At 46.9% G+C, this 22003-nt stretch overlaps 2 protein-coding genes across 7 annotated transcripts; one reads left to right on the forward strand and one right to left on the reverse strand.

Annotated features, from left to right (window-relative positions):
* Window positions 1-2960: 2960 nt before the first annotated feature.
* On the reverse strand, window positions 2961-18093 carry uimc1 (ubiquitin interaction motif containing 1). Of its 6 annotated transcripts, XM_085421367.1 has the most exons (24): window positions 17958-18084; window positions 17458-17595; window positions 17095-17182; window positions 15596-15705; window positions 15384-15462; window positions 15143-15264; window positions 14653-14809; window positions 14423-14574; window positions 13738-14343; window positions 13484-13526; window positions 13297-13394; window positions 13041-13159; window positions 12353-12551; window positions 11597-11701; window positions 11468-11523; window positions 11187-11356; window positions 10896-10957; window positions 10137-10227; window positions 9767-10060; window positions 8757-8832; window positions 8568-8670; window positions 5152-5200; window positions 3445-3478; window positions 2961-3319 (listed from the first exon to the last, which is right to left on the reverse strand). In XM_085421367.1, exons 4-24 carry the CDS (start codon window positions 15683-15685, stop codon window positions 3151-3153), a joined length of 2874 nt encoding a protein of 957 aa, XP_085277493.1. In that variant the 5' UTR covers window positions 15686-15705; window positions 17095-17182; window positions 17458-17595; window positions 17958-18084; the 3' UTR covers window positions 2961-3150. The 6 variants fall into 6 exon arrangements, with proteins under 6 accessions (XP_085277493.1, XP_085277491.1, XP_085277489.1 ...); XM_085421365.1 differs by having other exon boundaries at window positions 14423-14809; window positions 17104-17182; window positions 17958-18093; XM_085421363.1 differs by having other exon boundaries at window positions 14423-14809; window positions 17475-17595; window positions 17958-18086.
* Window positions 17613-21926, forward strand: LOC146661257 (uncharacterized). The gene is made up of 5 exons (XM_085421369.1): window positions 17613-18362; window positions 19302-19516; window positions 20225-20342; window positions 20427-20586; window positions 20829-21926. Exons 1-5 carry the CDS (start codon window positions 17832-17834, stop codon window positions 20840-20842), a joined length of 1038 nt encoding a protein of 345 aa, XP_085277495.1. The 5' UTR covers window positions 17613-17831; the 3' UTR covers window positions 20843-21926.
* The last annotated feature ends 77 nt before the right edge of the window (window positions 21927-22003 follow it).

Here is a 22003-nt window from a genome sequence, read left to right on the forward strand (position 1 = left end):
GTGGGGGGGGGACCCTGCACATTTCATGCATGTAATGTTTGAGTTTATTTTGTGAGTTGAGGAGTAGCACTTTCTTTTCTTTTGTTTTCCTCTTAGAGTAAACCTCAGCTTAGTTCTGGTTTTTGTCTTTTTGGTGTTTTTCTTTGGCACAACCTTTCTCCCCCACATTGTTGTATGGCTTGGAGACATTGGTTTCTTTGAGGAACAGCCCAAAAAAGCTCTTATCTGCTACAACACTTGTACCGACTTATTGGAGTTGGTGCGTAACAACCAGACTTTGGTTTTACTCTCTGTGGGTTTTATTGTCCAGCAGCCCGAGGAGGCAGATGTTCCCGTCTGACGAGGGTCGAGTGTTCCTCGAGAACGTGAAGAAGTTTGTTCGGTTTTAGTTTAAAATTGACACCTGGAAGCAGCAAATACGATAAAACGGCCGGACTGCTGTCTCTAGGTAAAACAATAACAGCGCTTCATTCCCTCTGGCATACTTCAACTCCATCCAACCACACCTCCGCCTCCCACCACCTCCTCCACTGAGGCGTTCTAGAGCCAGCTGCCACTAGGACACGCCCACAACACCTGAGGTGCCCAGACGCCTGAGCCTGAATGTCCGAGCTTTCCCTGTGATCCCAGCAGGACGGGAGATGGTTATCCTCGAGATGCAGCTACCGACCCACGTGGAGTCAGGCCTGGTGGGCTTCAGGAGCTCGAGCCGAGCTGCCAGAATACAGAAGCGTTAACAGTTTTCCAGCTTTTCTGGAAAAAAGAAATGTTTGACAAGAAAACGAGCAAGAAAAACCTCCTGTGAACCAGCTGACTTATTTCAGTACACAAACGTCACATTTCACCTTGATCCTGTGAATATTTTCAGAGTAAAAGCTCTTAAAGTACACACACCGATATTCCTGCATATATAAAGTTATATACATCTCATCATACATCGGTCAGGTCACAGCTGGAGCTGTCAGGTGACTGTGTGGTGGTGTATGAAGAACGTGACTCACTGATTACTCATCGTTGAGCAGCTCGGTGGTTTCTTCGTCTCGTTTCAGAGAACCTGTCCACTAAATAAACCCAGGAAGTTGCAGAAACCCCGGCTCCACCTGTGCTGCTCGTTATTCTAAGAAGCTCATTTCTTCATCCAAACTTAAGTTGCGCCTTTATTCTTTCTAAACTTTCGCCTGGTGGTGCAACTCGCTCAGCGTTGAGACAGCGAATGTTTCAACACAGCGGCCACAGAATGTTGCGAGGAAACTGAAACCTAAGGCTGGAGCAAATGAACCCGACGACAGGCCGTCTGGGGCCTCCTGAAGGTGCAGAGATCGTGTGAAGGACGAACGATGAAGGACACGAAGTGTTCGGAGTTCAGCGCAGTTCATTTAAGTCTGTTTTCATCAAAGAAATGGGAAGAGGTTCGATTCAAGTGTTTTGTGGCCAAAGAGGTGAAAATGAGGCAGAAAGATCTTACAGGACGGTGATGTTTTCAGATAACTCATCAGTGCTGCGTTCACTTACATCGGGAATAATCAGTAAACTGACTTTCACTGCAAAGTAAGAAACTCTCAGTGTTCAGACACAGGACGAGTCAGTGCAGAACAGGAAACACTCGTTTATGAGATTTTATAGAAAACATTCACAACAATATTGATTTTGATCATTTTTGTCTTGTGAAGACAAACAAAGCACTTCTAGTTTTTCTTTCTTTAGCTCAGTTTGGAGGCTGAGTAAGAATAATGCACATTACACTGCAGTTCCTCCGGCGCCACTCGAGGCTCCGGCGGTGACGGATTTTACAGACAGCCTGTTCCTCAAAGCTAGGGGGCGTGGCCTCTGTGACTGACAGGCTGCTAGCAGGACTCCCTGGGCCTCTGCAGCGTGTTTGTGCTGTTGAGCCTTTTTTAAATTATTTGAGAACTAATATTTCATGCTAGGCGTTTATTCAGTGTGCTACTCAGCAGGTACCATGCAAGGGCTAGCTTGCCAACAGCGGGTGAACAGGTTAGCAGCCAAAATGGTGACGCTGAGGCCTCAAAACCCAGAAAGTGACATCACAAGCCTTCGTCCATCTTTGATCGAGGAAACAATGCACAGAGCGGGACTCGACTCAAGCACCGACACTGTTAAGTTCATCTGTGGAGCAAACCTCTCTAACCGTGGTGTCCTCTGGTTTACAGGAAGTCTTCGATGTTACTGTTACGTTACAGGAAAGTGAGGTCTGGATGCCGTGGCGTGTCACTCTCCTGGAGCGATGACAGATGCAGTTTGGTGCTGTAGTGTCATTTCTGAGCCACGACGGAGGAAAAGGCTGGTCCAAAAGACACCTTCACCCAACCAGCTGCAGGCCCGTCTGTCTGATGCTGCTGAGGTGCACCAACTGTGATGGCACAACACCCTTGCTTGAGGGCACACCGGACTTTCTGCGGTGTTTTTCTTGGGTAATCTAGGAAACTCTGAGCTGACACAATCACTCAGTCACGACTTCAGCACAGCCACATTCAGCACTTCTTCCTTCAGTGACCTCAGAGGTCACCACGCCGGACCACCTGCCTCCATAACCAGCCTATCCTGCTCTGGATGACACCCAGAGAGCTCCGAGGTCTCCCTCTTCTCCTCCTTTGTCCAGACCACGTCAGCCTCGCCTCTCTAACCTGAGGCGTCCCTCTGACAGACTCATTTCTAATCCCACCCATCCCAGTCGCTCAGCAACACAAAGGTGTGTCAGAGCACGGCGAGCAGAATGTTCACCGAAGGCCAGCGCACACAAGCACACCGAGTGAAACGATCAGCTGAAAACTCGACTGTACTGTGAGAGTTTATGGGGACTGACTCACTGCCGCCTCATGTGGCCACTAGAGGAACTGCAGGTACTTTGGTTTGGCCTCACCTGTAAATGCAGTGAGCAGCGCCTCAGCGCATCTAACCCGCTGTTTCCACACGAGTATCCATGACGACGGGACAGAAAATCAAAGGCAGAAAATCCAACATTTAATTTCATTTCATGTTTGAGCGAAGCTACAGTAACATAAAGGAAATGTTCATGAGGAGGTAGACTGAGACATCTTCAGCGTCAGCCCGACGCACTTTCAGCACTCAAAAGTTTGATCTGCAGAAATGTCCTTCAGCCCGCTGTGGGCTCCAGTTAAGGCTCCGCCCTCATCGGCGTCTTTGGTACGGCTTCTTGGCTCGCTGCTGTTTCTTGAAGTCGATAAGGCAGTCGGCGGCTTCTGAGATGGGTGTGAAGGACCTGATGGGAGAGTTACTGACCCTGAATGCTGACACTTCCTCCTCGTCATCATCATCATCCCGCAGATCGATGACATCACTGAAAGAATGAAGACAGAGAAGATTTCAGGCGTCTAAAACTTGAGCAAACAGGGTGTAGCAGGAAGATTTCAGGTGTCTTTACAGCTGGACTTCAAACCCAGAGCTGTTTTAAAGGCGCCTTACCCGGGCAGGACTTTGGATCCAGACGGGCCAGCATCTGCAGAAAAACAGCGAGGCAGGAAAACGTGACTTTATGAACCCTGATTCAGCGGTGACATCACATCAGCAGGACAACAGCTTTCCCCGTTTCTAGAAACATCCCGACCCCGTGTCCCTGACTTTTAGAAACGGGAACGTTGATAACAGAAGAACAAAACCTGGAGCTTCATCTATAATCAGTCACATCAGAGTCTCAATAATCATCATAACAAAAGACTTTATACCAGAACTATCAAAGTCTCCACTCAGTAACTTCATCTCAGGGTTCAAATGTGTGAGAAAGTTCTTCACGGTGAACCTTCGGGAGGCCAGACTGTTTGATTTAGGACGCCTGTGAAACACGAGGGCTGTAACTGAGTCCTGCTGCTGAAACGTGACGAGCAGCTCATCACTGCTCAGTGAAGCGCGGCTCAGTTTGGTGAATAAGTTAAATAAAGAGATTATAATTTGACTCCATCCCAGTCTGAAGCCTGAGCGCTGAGCGTTTAGCTTTGGACACGTTTATCGTGGACATCTGAGACTCATTCCTCGTGTTTTCCTCCCTTTAAGCTCGTTAGACTACACTGCAACAAGGCCAAGGCCGGCGCGGGCCTCGCCTCGGAAAAACAAATTCCAGTGAGAACGGAAACAAAAGACAAAGTCTGACAGCGAGACGCTCCGCTCTGCACGAAGGTCACGGCGAGTTGTCGCTGAAGATGTTTAACTGTGACTCAGACTTTTGGGTTTTCATTTAGCTCCTGTGATCTGCAGAGAGCAGTCGGGACTCTGGCATTTTTCTCCCATCAGGTCCACAGGCGGAGGCTTTTATTTTTGAGCATGCTCCTTCACATGTCACTTGTGTGACCTTTGACCTGCTGACAGTGCTGTCATAAAGAAAAACGAGGAAGCAAAAACAGATATGAGCGTCAGACGCCCTCTGGTGGTCAGCGTGAGGAACTGCAGCCGTCTCAAACAGACCTCTCTGCTGGAAGCTTTGAGCTCACAGGAACGTCTCATCAGTGTTTACTCTATTTTACTTTTTCTTTGTTTTTTATCATCATTGTTTTATTCTGTGTAAGTTAAAGAAAATCACCTAAATAAACTCATAATAATAACAATAATACATACAGCTAATGATCCGACAGTCTTTTCTTTGTCAGCTCGTTTCCACTGAATCAAACGCTCATGCGGAGCCTCGGGCTCTCTGACATCACATCAGCAGCATCACACGATAAATCGATAAATGAGAAGATTTCTTCATCACTGCTCAGAATAAAAAAAACCTTTACGTATTGAACAGTAAATTCAGCAACGTTCCTGCAGGCTGCTTTATTGGGGGCGTGGCTGTAAAAACATGGCTGCCTCAGACCGTCCAATGACTGTGCTACAAACATGGTGATTTCAAATTTGTTATTCAGCAACTATTAGCAGGTATCTGTGATACAACCATGCAGTCAATTATACATGCTAACAAAGCTAGCTAGCATTAGCCGATAGCTTAGCACTCCGCGCTCTCATCTGAACCTGGCAAATTCTGCCTTCAGGAAAACCCCCTAAAAAACAATGACATCAAATGACAAACCACCGTAATGGGGCTACATCCATCTTTTATATACAGCCTTTGCTTTTTTTTATCATTCAGATTTTTGTGTTTCAGAGGAAGAAAAACAAAGAGCAACAACGATGACGTACCCGAGTCTCTGCTCTCCGTCTGATCCAGAGCCAGCAGCAGATTTCCCCTCTGCAAGATCAGAAAACAACAACTTTTAAACATCTTTAAGTTTCTTTACTGAACTTTTACTCTTTTAACACCAACAGTCGGCACTTTGAATGAAACTCTTCAGCTTTTCAAGCAGCTTCTCTTCTTCGTCACCTGAGCTATGATGTCCCTGTCTGTTGTCTCCTGCTCCGTCTGCTCTGCTTTTAACCAAAAAACAATAAAAACTAAGTTTAGGAATAACAAAACAAAAGCCTGCTGTAATTTAGGATCAACAGGTGTCTGATTTCAAAATAAAAGCTTGCTGCTGTTACACATTTTCCTTGATGTTTCTCCTGGAAAAATGCTACGAACATCCTGCTTCCTGTCAGACTGTCACCTGTGGATCTACACCGCCAAAGCCATCTGGCAAAGGGGGGTGTCAAACATAAGGCCCGGGGTCCAGAGCAGGGCTGCCAGAGGGTCCAATTGGTCCTGTATTTTCATGTTTTACATGTTTTAGTGCTGATAAAGACCTCACCGCTCACACTACAACACAGTAGTAGGGCTGGGCCATATTATACCGTTCACGGTAATATCGGTACAATGTTAGGCAACGATAAGAAAATGAAATATCACGATAGAATATGGGTAAAACGCGCATGCGCACATGGCCGAAAAAGCACGGTGGTAACGGAGAATGAGAAGGGAGGTGGAGGATTGTTGAGTGAAACGGATGATCCAGAATTGGTTTGTAAAGATGGTCCCACTTCAGTGGTGGTGTTTGTCTGTCACATACCCACCAAAGAACTTTTTTTTTTTTTTTGTAGAACATGCAAGCGGCCGTTGTTATTGACTATGTGCACGTTAGCATATGCTACGTCCGGTGCGGAAACTCCTGTGGGGAGCTTTGTTTCCGGTGTCCTATTCGCGCCTGGTTTACGGTCCAAAACAAGTTAAGCAAATGAATGAATCAAGCGGCGATTTACATTTCTATAGATGTCTCGGGCATTTACCCAATATATCTGTAAATGATGTTCATCGACTTGTCGATATTTTTCCCCCGCGCCTCAGAGCAAAAGAGAAAAAGGATTCAAATGTTATATTTCTCAGCTGTCCCTCGTTTATCGCGGGTGTTATGTTCTACAAATAACCAGCAAGAGGTGAAATCAAGGAGCCAATTTTATTTTTGACGGTGCAAAACGTTTGGTGGACATCGTGGACATACAGCGCTGCACTTCAGAGTCACACTGCTAGCATCGATGCAGCGATTCTGTACTGTACAGGAGAGACGGAGGAGATCGTCAGCAGTGATCAGGACGCAGGACACAATGTGATGTAAAAAAAAAAAAAAGCGCAAACTTGCACTAAAAAAATCTGCGAAACAGCGAGGTGAAAGGTGAACCGCGTTATAGTGAGGGACGACTATAATTTTGAAGGCAAGTCACAACATACCCTTTGTAAATACTAATGTATAGAAACCGTTACCAGCAATCATTCATTTTTTGTGTGGCTTTTTTCACGGTTTGTTAACATGCTGTGTGTGTGTGTGTACTGGACTAGCTGATCTCGACATAACGGGGAAACATCTGGTTTGACTATTGTTCACCTGTAGTTTGAATGCTGAACATTTGCCTGTTTAAATCATGAGACCAGTCTCTATACAGAGATGTGCTTCTGCATGTGGACGATGTGTCTTCTGCTGCAGTGATGCAGTTCTGCTTGTGTTGAGTGATGTAAACAACTGATCGATCTAAACGCTTTAAACATCAAAACTGATCATTAGATTTTTATGACACAACAGTGGTGAGTGTTCCCACCTTCTGCTCTTTGTAACTTAACGCCATCTTTCCGTTTTCCAGTTTTGGACATGATTTTGGAGGATATCTTCGCAGTAGCGATTGACTGCAAAGTAAAGCTACCAGAAATGTACAACCCCACATCCGGTCTCAAACCAGGAAGTTAGCGTTTTCTCGTGCACAGGGTCTATTGCCGTATTTGTCGGACTAAGGTGCTCGTAAATCTGGGAGTAATCTGGGTCCTAAACTCCGTATCTTCAGGTCAAACGAACACTGCAGCATCACTGAGCGTTAAAAACTGTCTAAATTCTTTCATCTTTAATAAAACGATCAGCATTGCTGCTTTACCAGGTGTAACTATGAAGTTTAACATCCAGGCATCCATGAAAACAGAGTTTATTACATTTAACGAGTTAGAAGTTAGCAGGAAGTTAACAGAAGTTAGCTCGCTAGTTTCGCTAGTTACCTAAGCATGATATAGCATGTTCTGACTGAGAGATTTCTGAAAAAATTCAAACGTACAGCTCTGCTATCACTTCCAACATAAATGAAGACAGGAAACTAAACAGCAGTGACGTTTGTAGGGTTACTGAAGTTGGGCTAGCTGGTATATAATGATGTGCTACGTGATCGCTAGCGACACAGCTATGTTAGCATAAACACAGTGAAGCTAGAGGATGAATGCTAACCTTTTTCCACTCAATAAAAGTTAACGTTAAAGTTCCTGATAGTTAGAGACAAATGCAATCGCATGGCAGGATGCTGTAAACGGACCAAACTTCAGTCAGGAGAACAACTGAGATAATCCATCCACAATACGAGGTTAGTCATTAATAGACTGCAACAACATGGGAATAGAGCCGCTGTGATAGAATACAGCATTAATGAATCAATGGTACAGAAGTGGAGGAAGCAAGAAGAATGAGTTTAATAAAGTTTGATTTATCTGACTGCTTTGTTGTCTTATAATCCCGTGCACCTTATGGTCTGAAAAATACATATTTGGCTTTTTATTTGGCACACTGCAGTTTAATGTTGCAAAGCACCTCTTTTTAACTTCAGTGGATATTATACATGGTTATGCTCAGGATATGTCAGCCCATTTCCACTGGAAATGCCTTTTGGTTAAACTTTCAGCAAGGAATTTGCATTTGCACTGTTACATTTTTATATAGCTTTAATGTACATAAAAAACAGCTGCTTGTTTAAGTGAAAATAAATGGGTGTTTTTTGCGCTAGTAAAGTTGTGGGGCTGTATTTTGTCTCGCATCAATTATATCGTCATTTATAATGCAAATTTTCAAATGTACATCGTGATAAATATTTTTGGCCATATCGCCCTGCTCTGCACAGTAGCATGTTTGGTTTTCCATGACTTACTATAGAAATTTAAAAACAAGTGGGTCCAGAGTAAAAACACGAAACCAAACCAAGATGACGAGCTAAAGTTTCACTGAAACGAGCGGCTCAAATGTGCCTGCTCTTTCTTTGTAAACAGATTTGAGTTTACACAGTGAAAAAAAAGGCTGATCGCGGTTTGTTGCAGACTAAACTGGTGGACTGTCTAAGCTACAAGCAGACAGGTGTGTGGTTTCAGAGCGTCGCCGGCTTACAGCTGCAGTCTTGGATCCGTGGCGCTGGATGCAGAGCTCGGTGTGTCGGCTGTAGTCCTTCAGAGGCACGGCTCTCTGACAGATGTAGCACTTCTCCTGGTTCCTGTTGGATTAATTTAGAAGAAAGCAGCGAGTCAGAAAACAAAGAGCTCTTGCAGCTAATGTAGACATCGCCGCAGACACACCTACCTGCCAACGTCAGCGCCCTCATTTGTGTCTTCGGCGTTCGCTCTGTGTGTTCTCTTCCTCTGAGTCTTCCGTGACACTAAAGAGGAGAACAAAGCTCCGACTGAAACCACAAATCAAACCACAAAATGCCACATCTGACTCTCACCGGTGACTCATGTTGTAATTCCCAGTTTGGCCTGAGGGTGGCAGCGTTTTGTCACTGTTAGGTTTAAAATTGGACACACTGATACAGAAAAGCATCCAACTAGCTTCAATGTGAAGGTTTGGAATAAAAAAATCTTGAGAGAACTGATTTTCTACCTGTGAATTACTCCGATAATCTAACGCCCACGCTCGCCACGCCCGAGTTTGACACAGCCTGAACTCCGATTTCATTCAAAACGTGAAGCACTGTGTTCTTTATATATTTGGCTGACGCAGAATGAATCATCATTTAAAACCATCACACAGGACGAGTGTGACTGCACAGTGCAGCTTCCAGCAGAGCCGCGATCGGCTCGGATATACGAGACGCAGCACAGAGGAAAGGTTTTGCTTCTGAATATGTCCGAAAGATTTCCACGATGACGACAAACCAAAACAAACGTCCCGATCATGGAAGCTCGGGTTTATGATCGCAGCTTGCTGAACAACAGTGGAACTTCACTATTATATAAAAGCTTCTTTATTCTATGATTTATTTCATTTCTATTACTCCTTCATTCCTTCTTTTTTCCTATTATGTAACTTATGTTACTGAGTTACTCTGTGGCTGCTGTAAGACAAAATAAACCATCCTCTGTCATCTACAGTGCATGTGTGACAGTTAAAGCATCTTTCCGATCTATGAACCTTCAGCAGTGTTTTATCATTTTGTTCTTTGACGTCTTTGTTGTTTTTCTTCTTCTGTGTTTTCTTTCATCGCAGATTTCTCTGAGCTGTTCTTGTTTCTCCTTTTTCGAGCCGCTCGCTGCGTTTGAACGATTAAAGTTCCTGATGAACTCTGCGGATTTTTAAAAAAAACAACTCACCTTGTATGTAGTCGACCTTGGGCCTCCTCTCCTCCACGACTGCTACCTCGCCGTCGCAGTACGCGGCGTGCATCTCGATCCTGCTCGCGGGGAAGGACGCTTGGCAGAGCGGGCAGTCGACGGCGGTCTCGGGGCTGCGGGGGACGACGGCCGGCTCCGGCGCTTGGTCCTTTATCTCCTCCACATCTGGATCCCCTCCGTCCTCCTGCACCTCCTCCCTGCTCGCAGGCTGACCGGCGCCGCCCTCGCTGCTCCTGACGGGGACGTCCGCCTCCATCTGTTCACCTGTTGGAGCTGAGGATAAATGACAGCTTCAGCTTCTTAAACACGCAGCATGGAGGGTGAAAATGAAGCTTTTCTGTCTGATTACCGTCGGCCTCCACCTCCTCCACCTGTGGCTCGCTCCTGGAGGGAGGATCAGCGTGAAGGATCATCTGAATCTCCGGAGTTTTAGCTGCAGGCTGCGGACAAACTTTTCACATTATTTCAGCACTTTAACACATTATTTACTGACTGCTGCCACACACAAACCCACCCAGCACCTCCACCTGCTGCTTGTACAGTTCAGGGTCTCGTGTCTCTGAGGAAGAGAACATGCAGAGGTGGTGCTGACCTGTGGACTTGAACCTAGAACATCCACAACGTGACGCATCAGTGCTAACCACTGCAGCACCGTGCTGCCCTGGAAACTCAGGACCAGTTCCTGTCAGAGTCGGCCAATCAGCTTTAACGCAGTTAGATCAGAACACATGAGCTCAGATATAAAGGATGAACACACACACACGGCGACGTTCATCAATGAAATCGTCACTGTGACGGTGCTGCAGGTATCTTCTCTAACACCATCCATTTACTAGCAGACAAGCTCCACACTCTTATTTTGAAAGTCTAGTTGCTGCTAATCAGTTGAAAGCAGTCCTTCCTGTCAGACTCAAACTCCACCGTGATGGAGAGGAGCCGCTGACGGCGGTCCCAGTCTGCTCTGCAGGTCCTGCACGCGACGAACCGGAGGCTGAGCAGAGCGAGGACCGCCAGCTGCTCCCGGGTGGAGGAGGAGTCAGTTGGGACCTGCAGTTAACCTCCTGACTTCCTGTCTGCGAGTTTCTCCCGCACACCTGAGCAGACTCACCTGATCTTCTGCGTCACACACCAGCGTCACGTCCTGACTGCTGTCGCCGCTCAGCTGCGTCTCTGAGGTCACATGAAGAATAACGTTATTGGAAAACACAGATAATAAAAGCACACAAACATATCACAGCATCGTTGTTCACTCCTCTCACTGCATTCAGGTCCTTTACACTCACATCAGCCTCGGCGTCTCAACTTCCTGATTAGAGACAATCTGATGAGTTTCTTCTAGTCTGAAGAAAAACGTTGAACTCAGGCTCAGGCGTGAGGACAGCGGAGACAAAATCCTTACCTGGACAAACCTCACAGTCCTCAGCGTCCATCGGTTCTTCGTCTCCATCCTTCTTCCCGTCCTCCTCTTTGTTTTCCGTCTTCGTTTGCTCCTCTTCCTCCTCCTTCTCCTCCGTTGTCGGAGTATCAGCAGCTTCATCCTGAGTTTTGCTCCTCAGCCTGAGACCTCGTCTGAAAGCCAGTTTGAACAAATCGAACGTTCCTCGTCAGATCAGACGGAAATCTCCTTTAACCTCCAAACACGAAGCAGACGCCGCTTCACGGCCGAGAGCAGAGTTTTACCTGCGAGCGGCGTGACGCTGAGGCGATCCAGCGGGCAACTCGTGCGACGGCGATTCCTAAAAACATCACACGTGTTCAAACATCTGGAACAGAAGCAAACAAACGTAATCTTCTGAGACATTTTTGTACCTCCGTTTGCGGCAGGACGGCCTCGCCCCACTCCGCCTTCCTCAGCAGACGCCGCTGAGCCCGTTTCAGAGTCTTCTCGTAAACCTCCATCTGAGCCACGATCACCTGAGCGGCGACAGGAAGGATGAGTGGACACACGCTTATGATACTCGGGTCAACATTCTCCGTCACACACGCATCACGTTACTGATTTCACAGTGACTCAGATTTGATTTTGACATTTTTAAGAATAAAAACAAACAAATTTATTTTACACAATAAAATAAATTTGAAACAATCCCTGGACTTCATTAAAGCTGCTTTGCATGATTTACAGCTGAAAATAATCCTTCTTTATCCTAAACAGGGGCTTCTGCAGCCTCTCGGCTCATCCTCTGTCTCCGCCTTTTATGACTTTGTTCTGATTGGCTGTCCCTCGTAAACAGCAGGTGGCGGGGCTTCTCTGACTGACAATAGCCATACCCCCCCTCTGTGACATCATAAAGTTCCACAAGTAGAAAAAAAACTGTGTAAACATTTCAGGGATTATTTGTAGACACGCTGACTTCACATTTGAAACGTCGGCCATGTTGACTTCTGTCACATCTAAGACCAAAACTACATTTAATTACTGAAAGAGTCACTAATTATTTTTGCAGAATTTCATGCATGAAGTAAAAGACAGCAGCGAAGCCTCGTCCTGATGTCAGAACCATGATGTGCTGTAAACGTGTAAACGAGTCCGTTATAAATGATCGTAATCTGTAGCGTGACCACCTGCGTGTACGTGTCTGGGTCGAGGCCTCGCGGGCAGAAGGGAACGCCCCAGTAGTAGTGAACCGTGGTGGAGTCGGCGGACTCTCCAGAGCCGACAGAGGAGAGCGTCCTGCTGCGATCAGGCCGCGGCTCCTCTGTGCCGGACTTGGAAGAAGTTTCAGGCGAAGTTTGTCTGTTGGAGCTGCTCTGAGGACGCAGGCTGCAAACAGACAGAGAGAGAAGACGGAAACTGGTTTGCATGATTCGTTCGGCAGCAGGACTTCACTGTCCTGTCTGTGTGTGCACAAACGTTACAGCTGGATTCAAGTAACGTGAACAAAACACACAGACACGTGTTTACTGACTGTATTCAGGCCACGCCTTCTTTGTTTCTAAGGAAACACTTCCATCTATCTGTCCGTTCAAGCAAAGCTTCCCAGTCCCTCTCGGGGGACCTCAGGGTATTTCTAGGCCATGAAAGACTTATAACATCGCCCAGCTGGATCTGCCTGGATAACCTCGACAGGGAGGAGGCGCTGGGACGAGCATGAACCACCTCAGGTGACTGAGGGTGGGTGTAACGTAGGCTGTGAGACAGGTGAATGTTATTTCAGGGTTGAAAAAGAGAAACAGGTGAACATCCCGCTCCCCTCATCTTTTACTCACCAGAGTCTCGTGAGCCTGACAGCTGACACGTGAGGTTTCGTACCTGCAGTTTGATCCAGTCGCCCCTGAAGAAGCAGCCACGTGGTTCAGGGAGGCCGCCGGGCTCTCCGCCTGATGAACTGACGTCTCCTCTGGGAAGACGGGGCTGGGAGAGCCGGTCGGCTGCAGGAAAAACAAAAAAGCAAAAAACGACATTTTTAAGATGATGTGACAGAGATGAAGACATCGCCCCGTCTTCATCTGCAGTCTGTGTGGACAAGCTGAGCTGTGTTCTTGTAGTAAAATGATCAGCTGTGTACCGTGACGTCCTCGTCCCCGTCAGACCAGACTAGCGTCATATCGCTGGTCAGCTGACTCTCGGCCGGGTTCGGGGCTTTGGCCTGCCCGCTCAGCTCGTCTGCATCGAGGAAATCCAGAATAAAAACACCGTCAATAAAAACAGACACAGTCCACACAGTCCGAAAGCAGAGCGGGCGACCTTCCTACCTGACTCGGACGCTTTCAGCCCGTCCAATCGACTCTGACCGTCCTGCAATAAAGAGCAACGAAAATAGAGAAAAGAGTCTGAAAAGTCACATAAACATCAAATAACTGAGTGCCCAGTGTGGACCAGTGAGGCACACGATCGAGCGTCTCATCGTGACGCTTTCAGAGAATCCACGTAAATGTATCGAGCGTTCGGCTTTCTGGGGGAAAGCGCGCTCTGACCCTGCATGCAGCACTGCGACCTCTGAGCTCACCTTCCTGTTGGCTGGAGGACTCTCGCACCTCTGCTGCTGCAGTCCGAAAACGGGGCTCTCGGAGTGGGCGTGGCTCGGCTCGGCCTGTCCTCTATTGGGACTTTCTGGGAATGCTAACCGTTCTGATGGAGGAATGCCGGGGCTTCGTGGGAACACGGGGGACGTGGGTCTCACGGACGGGGTTAAACTGTCCTGAGAAGAAAACGTGAATCCTGAGTTTTCACCGTCTTGGCTGCGCATGGCGTCTCGAGGTCTGCGGGCGCTCGGCGACCTCTCGTGCTGAGCGTTCCTGCCAAACACGGGGCTTTTAGCGCACTCGGGGCTCGGCTCAATCTCGTCGCTGTTGTCGGGATCTGTGCCAGACAGGGCGGGGCTTTTGGGACATGAGGCGACGTCACTTTTAGGGAACGTCGGGCTCTCGGGACGACGGGACTTTTGGGTGGCGTTCGAACCATTCTGAGAGCACAGCACGAACCCGGAGCTCCTGCAGGTGTCCAGCAGGTCCTGGCTCAGCCGGCCGATGCGGACCTCCGCCCGGCAGCCCGTCAGTGGAAAGACGGGAGACCGATGCAGCTGTGAGTCCTGGATCTGCGTGGAGTCGGAGCTCTGGGAGGAAACAAAGAGATGAACCTTTAAACGACTTTTCTGACGCACGTTTTCCTGCAGATCGCAGACGATGACGAACCTGCGGCGAGTCGGGGAGAGCCGGCAGAGACTCGGAGCTGCAGGGAGACGCCTGAGAGTAGACCTGAGTCTGCGACAAGTCTGGCATCTCCGGCAGAGGACTCCCCGCTTTCCTCTTCCTCTTTAAATTCCCGTTGTCACCGTCTCCAGATCCTGCTGGAACAAAGAAACAGTGCCTTTCATATTTATTTCCTGGTGTGAAGTCTGACCTCAGATGGACGCCGGTGTTACCTTGAAGGCAGCCGTCCTCTGAGGCTCCTCGATCGATGGCGAGCGTTGTCTTCCCGTTCGAGTACGCTAGTTTGCGGCGGGAGCAGAGCCTGAGGGAAACGTCGGCGGGCTGAGATGGACTCTTGGGGGTCCGGCACGCCTGCGTCTGGCCGACCATCTGTGAGAGGAAAAGCAGGAACATCTTTCTCTGCATTCATTTGTCTGTTCGCTCTGATTTGTTTATTTACTAAGATTAGCATTGTAATCTGTGCTGTTCTGTAGCTTTTAGCTAACTTTAAAGAACATGAATGAAACTCTCAGAAGCGCATAAAAGTAAACCATGCTAATGTCAGGATTCACGCAGATCTGTAACATCGTCTTAGAGAAGAAGAGCGGGCGCTCTGCAGAGAGGCCCTGATTGGTGCAAACTGCCATCAGCTGCTGATCGACAGGTAAACAGGACAGAAATAAAACCCAGATGCGTGCACGCCTGCTCCAGCTCTGTACTCACGCTCTCCTTGATAGCCCTCATCATGGCCTCCTCCTCCTCTTGCTGCCGTCTGAGTGCCGTGGCGCTCGCTTCCTGTTCGCTCAGGCGCAGAGCCAAGTCCATCATCTCCTCCTCGGACATCTCTGCAAACACACACACAGAGCTTCATCACCAAAGTCCTGCTTACACCCTCAAAATGAAACAGGTTCAGCAGTTCTTGAACCTCCCGAAATGCCCTGATTCCACCTCCATGCTTCTGCACCTTTAGGTTTGGATTTGCTCTCCCTCTGCCGTTTCTCCCTCGCCATTGACGTGGCGAGCAGCGACGCCGAGAGCTCGTCCTGCAGAGACAAAAAAGGACAAACAGTTCTGATGTTGTTTTTCATGCGGCTGCCAGATTATCAGTCAGATTTTACTGATCCTGGTTCCACGAGAGCGACCTCATGTTCATTCAGGACGCTCGCGTTTCTTCACCTGCTCGTCTGCAGCTTCGTCCTCCTGCGAGTCCTCCTCCTTCTGGTTCTCAGAGGCCACGTCGATGAGCTTTTGCTTCCTCAGCGCCATCTTGCTCTATTCCTGAGTAACTGCAGCCAGCAGACACACAAAACTCTAAATAATAAACCAACCAGCCGTAAAATCATTGAGTTAAAGTTATTAGTAATCATCTTTAGATCCACTGCTTCCATAAACACGTAATAAAACATGTGGCTGCCGAGCTCCAAACAGGGTTTTATTAACACGTCGTTTCTGATCTCAAATATCACCACAGTCCGTAACATTAGGATCCACCCAACCATTGTCTTCTGCTCCAATCATCATTGGATTGGTGAAGTCGATAATTGGTCGGATCACTTCATCCTCCAGCACAGTCCGAACTCTCTGAGGAATCTTCAGAAATGATTCTCCAAGCGTCCTGAGGGACATTCAAAGCTCTTCTTTGGATGTTTCTGTTTTTTGTCCTGTTCTCCATCAGAATGATCTCACTCTGCTTCAGGGATGTTGAGGTCCGGGCTCTGTCGAGGCCAATCTGTGACTGATGGTGTTCCTCAGGCTTCTCCTGCACTGGCAGTGTGTTTGGCATCAGCCTCATGCTGAAAAACGAAGCTGCTGCCAGTCAGATGTTTCCAGACGGTACTGATGGCGTGTGGAAATCTGACCGCACTTTCATAGAGTTGATAATTCAGTTTCGATGAGATCAACACACTGATTGAAGGACAGCAGAGACCACGACACAGCCTCCACCATGTTTTACAGACGGCTGTAGACACTCGCTGTTGTAGCTCCCTCCTGACCTCCTCCACACATTCGGACCATGATTTTGATTGGTTGCTCTACCAGACCTGTGTCCATTAATGTTAAATCCAGTTCAGGTGTGATGAGGCATACCTGTTTCCCTTCTTTAAGAATGGCTTCCTGAGAGCCATCCTTCCCCTGAGACCACTCCTGATGAGGCTTCAGTGATCTCTCAGGTCTTCTCTCTGAAGGACATGACTGTCACCTGCTGTTAACACCTCTCACTTCTTCTGTCCTCCACTCGTCTAGCTTCCTCCTCTTTGTTAAAAACACACAGCACACCATGCTGAGATATACCTAGTTTCAGCTAATAGATCTTTGGGAATCACCTTCCTGGTTCAAACATACTTTCCATACCCCAAACTTTGTTTTTTCTTTCCACATTTTTTGATTTTAAATGTAAAGAAAAGTCCCCAATGGAGTAAAATCCCAAATAATTATGAGTGGTGGCTCAAGACTTTTGCACAGCAGCTGAGAAAACAAGCATGAATGTGTGATACGAGTCTGAAGTTTGCTTTGATGGTCACGATTAAATAATTTAAGTTTGTGATTGTTCAGCGGGATTATTTAAAGGGTCAGTTCACCCCCAAAACACGAAGCTTTAATCCTTCGAACCGCTTGTTTCCGTCTTTAATAACAAACAGCAGAATGAATGACAGCCCTCAGGCCACGCCTACTACCTGCTTCACCTGATGATGGTGGGTCTCCTCCTCCTCTTCTCCTCCCTCCTCTCATCTGTCCTGCGGTGGGGCCTGAACAAACTGCCCTCTGCGTTAACACAAAGACAAACAGAGGCGCGTGAGCGGCCTGAAACATCGCACACTGGACGTAACGTTAGCTCACACGGCGCGAGGGCAGCGGTTGATATGGAAACAAGCTGACCACACGAGTCAGCGAAAAGAGGCCGTTAAAAGTTGGCGCTTTTCGGTTTTCCCGCAACTAAAGCGTGACGCTAGAGAGCGGGTCAGCCTGCCGCTCCTGCCCGGCACTCCGAGCGGCTGAGGCGGCGGTTGAAGGCCAGCGCTCCGCTCACAAACACTCACCCAGCACTTTTCCTTACTTTCGCGGCGCCATGTTTGTTTCTGTCCACCTCGTCATGTGACTGCGACGTCGGCGGGGCCGCCGCTGTCCACGATGCCTTCACGGACTGTCGGTGAACACAGATTCCTCACCTCGTGTTCCTGATGTCAGAATTCTAATTAGAGTTGATTTGTGACAATAAACGAATTAACAATAAATAAATAAATATAACATAAAAAGAAGAAAAATGTATATTAAAATTAAAATGAGTGTCTGTTTGTCTGTTCGCAAGATGAAATGCTTGATAAACTCTTGAACTTCCCCTTAAACCTGTAAAAATTAACTTTCATTTCTTGGTAACCAGCTTCAGTTACTGGGCGTGGTCCTCACAGTTTTTATGATCGCCACCATCCTTCATCTAATCATGGAGACGCGAAAAAACCGCAGAGACTATAGAGAATATTTTGTAAGGGGTGAACACTTAAAGCTGAAAGAGCTGAAATCGAAAGCTCGACATTCCTACCTGGATACGAAAAGGAAAAAATACCTGTTCAAAAATAAAAAATACATCCCTCCGTACCCCCGGCCGGAGTTTCACGTCTCTCATGTGAAACACGACACAGAGAGAGGGTCACTGTGCTGGATCTCGAAGGATGGAGGCTTCAAGGATCCACACGGAGGCGTCAAGGACCCTGAAGAGCCGTCCCTGGTGTGGTGGAGTCTGGCTGTTGGACCAGAGGAGATCCGGTCAGCTGAGAGGAGGCTCCTGAAGAAGACCTTCCCATACCGGACCAAGGAGCAGGCCCGGAGGCAGCAGAGGTTCCTGTGGAAGTTCGCCTCCTCTCCAGCCTTCAGTGAGAAGTCCAGGTATGGATCGTACCGCTTCACCTTCAGGGTGGAGGAGGTGCTGGAGGCCTACAGCAAGCAGGTACGGACTCCTTCAGTGTAAATTTAAAACACTTACTAACCTTTGATAATGCTGTTTTATTACAGCAGACACTGATGAGACGCCTGCTGACTCATTACAAACTGAATTTTATTTATTCACAAGTGTTCAGTTCATCCAGCACACAGCCCCTCAAAACTCTGCTGACCACGTTATTGCAGTTTTAAAAAAATTGATTTAGTTTAGACTTTTTTGTTTTTAAATCATTTCAGTTTCAGGAAGTCTCCAGTTCAGTTTGCTGGTCTCAGTTTAGTTTTTATAGTTTGAAAATGTTTCGTTTTCATTTAGTTTTATTAGTTTCGGTCTCAGTTTTAGTCTTTGTGACTCATTATTGTATTTATTGAAAAGACCAGAGAAGATGTAATTTATCTGCATAGATATTCAAATATGAGGAGAAGCCTCATAAAAACTTCCATCTGACCTGATCAGGCAGTTTGTGATTTTACCAGAATATTAAATCATGAAACAAAAACATTTCCTTTGTAAATTAATTTTACTTTAGTTTTTCATGTTCATTAAATTTCATTTCGTTCAGTTTCAGTTTGTTGTATATAAGGTCTAATTTTGGTGTAGTTTTATTACCGTGTAATAACCTCGGTGTAGAGGTGAGTAAACGTCTTCCTTACATTTTGCTTCCAACAGCCAGACTTGATTGTGATATCTGAAGAGTCCTACAGATTTCCTGAAGCCTTTTCAGAGCTTTTATTTAGACATTGGCTGCTTTTTCACTCATTCTCAGTCTGGTCCTTGTACCTGACCACAAAGCACCAAACACATGGGAGGAACCAGTGCTGCAAAGATTATAAATCTGTCACCAGCCTTTCACGAAACAGTCTGACACCAACAAAGAGCTCTAAGTTGAGCACTTGTCACATCTCTGCGTGGTGTTCCCTCCACTGAAACCTGTTTATTTGTCTCCAGTTTTGCTTCGGTGCTCCACCCGTCTTGCGAGTGTTCAAGACCTCCCTGTACAAACAGGAAGTGGTGTATACTGTGCTGGTCCACAGACCGCACGATGACGGGCGCTTCTCCGAGTACCCCGAGCTTCCCGATGACGACCCGAACGCCGTCTGTGCTTACAGACGAGAAGAAAACATCTTCATCTGGAGACCAGAGGCCATGTGTGGGACACACTGGTAAGAAACACATAAAGATTTCCATGGAGTCCACCGAACCACACACTCACTGCCAGTTTATTAGATACACCTTCTCAAACATCTGAGCAGCAGCTCAGTGCATGTAGACATGTAGACGTGATCAAAACGACCGAAGCTGAGCATCAGGATGGGAGGGGGAAGGTCTGACCCAGAGTGTTTCAGGAGCTGCTCATCTGCTGGGAGTTTCCCAGACAGCCGTCCTCACACGACCACACTGTGCCATCTTCTGATTGGCTGCTTCCAGCAGGGTAACACGCCATGTCACACAGGCCAGATCATCTCAAACTGGTTTACTGAACACCAGTGTTTGTATATGATGTCATGCCACTCCAAGTTTAAACACATTTAAAAAACAGCTGCTAGATTCAGAATCAGCTGATTTGTCTGTAATTTGTAAAATAACTTTATTATCGTTAATGAAACTTACTAACACATAGACTCACGGTGAGAAGATGGTGGTGAAAGGAGGACCTAGTTCCTGTGCCACAGACAGTACACGGGTCCAGTTTTACTGTGATGTAGTTCAGAGTTAGTGAGAGACAAACACTGATGCTGAACAGAAACCAGGCCGTGACTTCAGGACACTCAGAGTGTCTTTACACTTCAGCGCTGACCTGAGCAGCGTCAGTGAGGCGCAGTGATGCAGTTTAACCTCTGTGGGCTGATTCAGATGCTGCTTCCTCTCAGGTATGAGCTGGACTACAGACCTGAGGACAACCTGATGGAAGCCTGGGAGCTGGATGATTGCCCACAGTATTATGTTTGGGATCACGTCGCCCTCGCCCTGCATGTGGAGAGCGGACAGGTACGTTCGCTCAGATCTTCACGTCGAGCATTGCTACAAATCCAGCTGCACAGACGTGTTAATTATCCTCTGTTTCTTTTTCAGGTGCTGAAGTTCGACTCCGATCGACTGAGACAGAACCTCAAGTTCTGTGAGCGAGACGACGTGACCATCGCACCGAAATTCTACTTTGATGATTGTGAGGAAGCTCAGAGCGTTATCGAAAGTCTGTGGCCCGAGTCGTCACTGGAGAAGAATTTTGCAGGTAATAAATCAATAAAACTCTCAGTTACAAACCTTAAAGTTATATGACAGAAACTCAACTCCACATAGTTTTTATCACGTCAGGCAGCCTGTTTATTTCTGCTGGAACATTTTACCATTGGAGTCTATGGGGACTGAACCAGCCTCTAGTGGTCGCTAGAGGAACTGCAGTTTTCGCTCCTGGAGCGTTGGCTTCATCTTTCCTCCATCTCAGTTCGTCCTCTGCCTCTCTCCTTCTCACAGGTCTCTCTCTTTAGGGGAAGAAAACCCCACAGCAGTGTTAAAGAGGCCTCAAGACTCGGTGCTGTGAGACAACGATCGGGTTTAACTTCTGCAAACTTTTCCTTTTTCCTTTTTTAAAGAGACCAAACGTACACACTGCTGTGCAAAAAGCTTGAGGCACCTCGATAAGAAGCAAACTAGTGAGAGAGCTGCTTAAAGTCTTATTGATGCTGTCAACGATAAGCCGCGCTGCTGAAGCATCAGCGCCTCTGTGTGAGCGCACTGTCACTGTCAAATCATCAGCAGCACTGGACGTTGTCACTCTGTCCTGTCTGCAGGAGACCAGTCTGCAAATTTAAGATTAGAAGACATTTCAGAAAGTAAAGCTATATACAGTATTATTATTATTACGACTGTTACTGTAGTTATTCTTATGGGTGCTGTGTCAAATTTAGGGTGACCACCTTTATTCTCAGGAATCCTTCTCCAGGCTTCCTGAATTCATTCAGAGCTCTTCTTTGTATGTTTCTGCCTTTTGTCATGTGATATGTGATTGTTGGGGTTTCTCAGTATCACTGTGGGGTTTTTCCTTGCAGTGTGAAACACCTCGAGGTTACTGTTGTTGTGATTTGGTGCTAAAGAAATACAACGATGATCTCACACTGCTTTGGAAATGCTGATGTTTCCTCTGAGGAGGCCGATCCATGACTGACGGTGTGTTTGGGATCGTTGTCGTGCTGAAAACTGAGACTCTGGCCAATCAGATGCTTTCCAGACTGCTGGTAACAAAGTGTCTGAAGATACAATTTAAACAGCTTCTTTGATTGGTCGTCTGTTACGTGTAAAAACGACACTGGTTCACGTGGGTGGGGTTTCTCCACTTCTATGCTCCATCACGGTGGAGGTTATACATGTAACAGTGGAGGGGCGGAGACAGAAAAACTGCTTCACATGCTTCGCTTTTGCATTTTATTAGTTGATTTCAGATATACGATTTCCTGTAATACCACAGATACATAATTATGTATGAACATGTATGATTATGTGTTTTTATGCAGTGTGTTCATGTGCCTGAATTTCATACACATGTCTACCTTTTTATACAATAAGACAATAAAGTTCTTTTGAATCTGAATTTGTGTATTTATTAAGAGAACAATCGTACAATTAATTATAAACACAAAGATTAGTTTATT

The sequence above is a fragment of the Rhamphochromis longiceps genome, linkage group LG10 (genome assembly GCF_057381845.1).
Source record: "Rhamphochromis longiceps isolate RC_006_pf linkage group LG10, R_longiceps_female_GT1.1, whole genome shotgun sequence".
In the NCBI taxonomy this organism is placed as follows: Eukaryota; Metazoa; Chordata; class Actinopteri; order Cichliformes; family Cichlidae; genus Rhamphochromis; species Rhamphochromis longiceps.

Bases quoted from the DNA above. Each gene is read 5' to 3' on its own strand.
- uimc1 (XM_085421365.1), bottom strand. From the start codon at position 15,685: ATGGCGCTGAGGAAGCAAAAGCTCATCGACGTGGCCTCTGAGAACCAG. The intron at 11,702-12,352 runs GTGGTCACGCTA...GTCGCCGCTCAG, and splicing joins ACCCAGACACGTACACGCAG to GTGATCGTGGCTCAGATGGA. The intron at 3,320-3,444 runs GTAAGGCGCCTT...TCATTCTTTCAG, and splicing joins GGATCCAAAGTCCTGCCCGG to TGATGTCATCGATCTGCGGG.
- LOC146661257 (XM_085421369.1), top strand. From the start codon at position 17,832: ATGATCGCCACCATCCTTCATCTAATCATGGAGACGCGAAAAAACCGC. The intron at 19,517-20,224 runs GTAAGAAACACA...GCTTCCTCTCAG, and splicing joins GCCATGTGTGGGACACACTG to GTATGAGCTGGACTACAGAC. The intron at 20,343-20,426 runs GTACGTTCGCTC...TTTCTTTTTCAG, and splicing joins TGCATGTGGAGAGCGGACAG to GTGCTGAAGTTCGACTCCGA.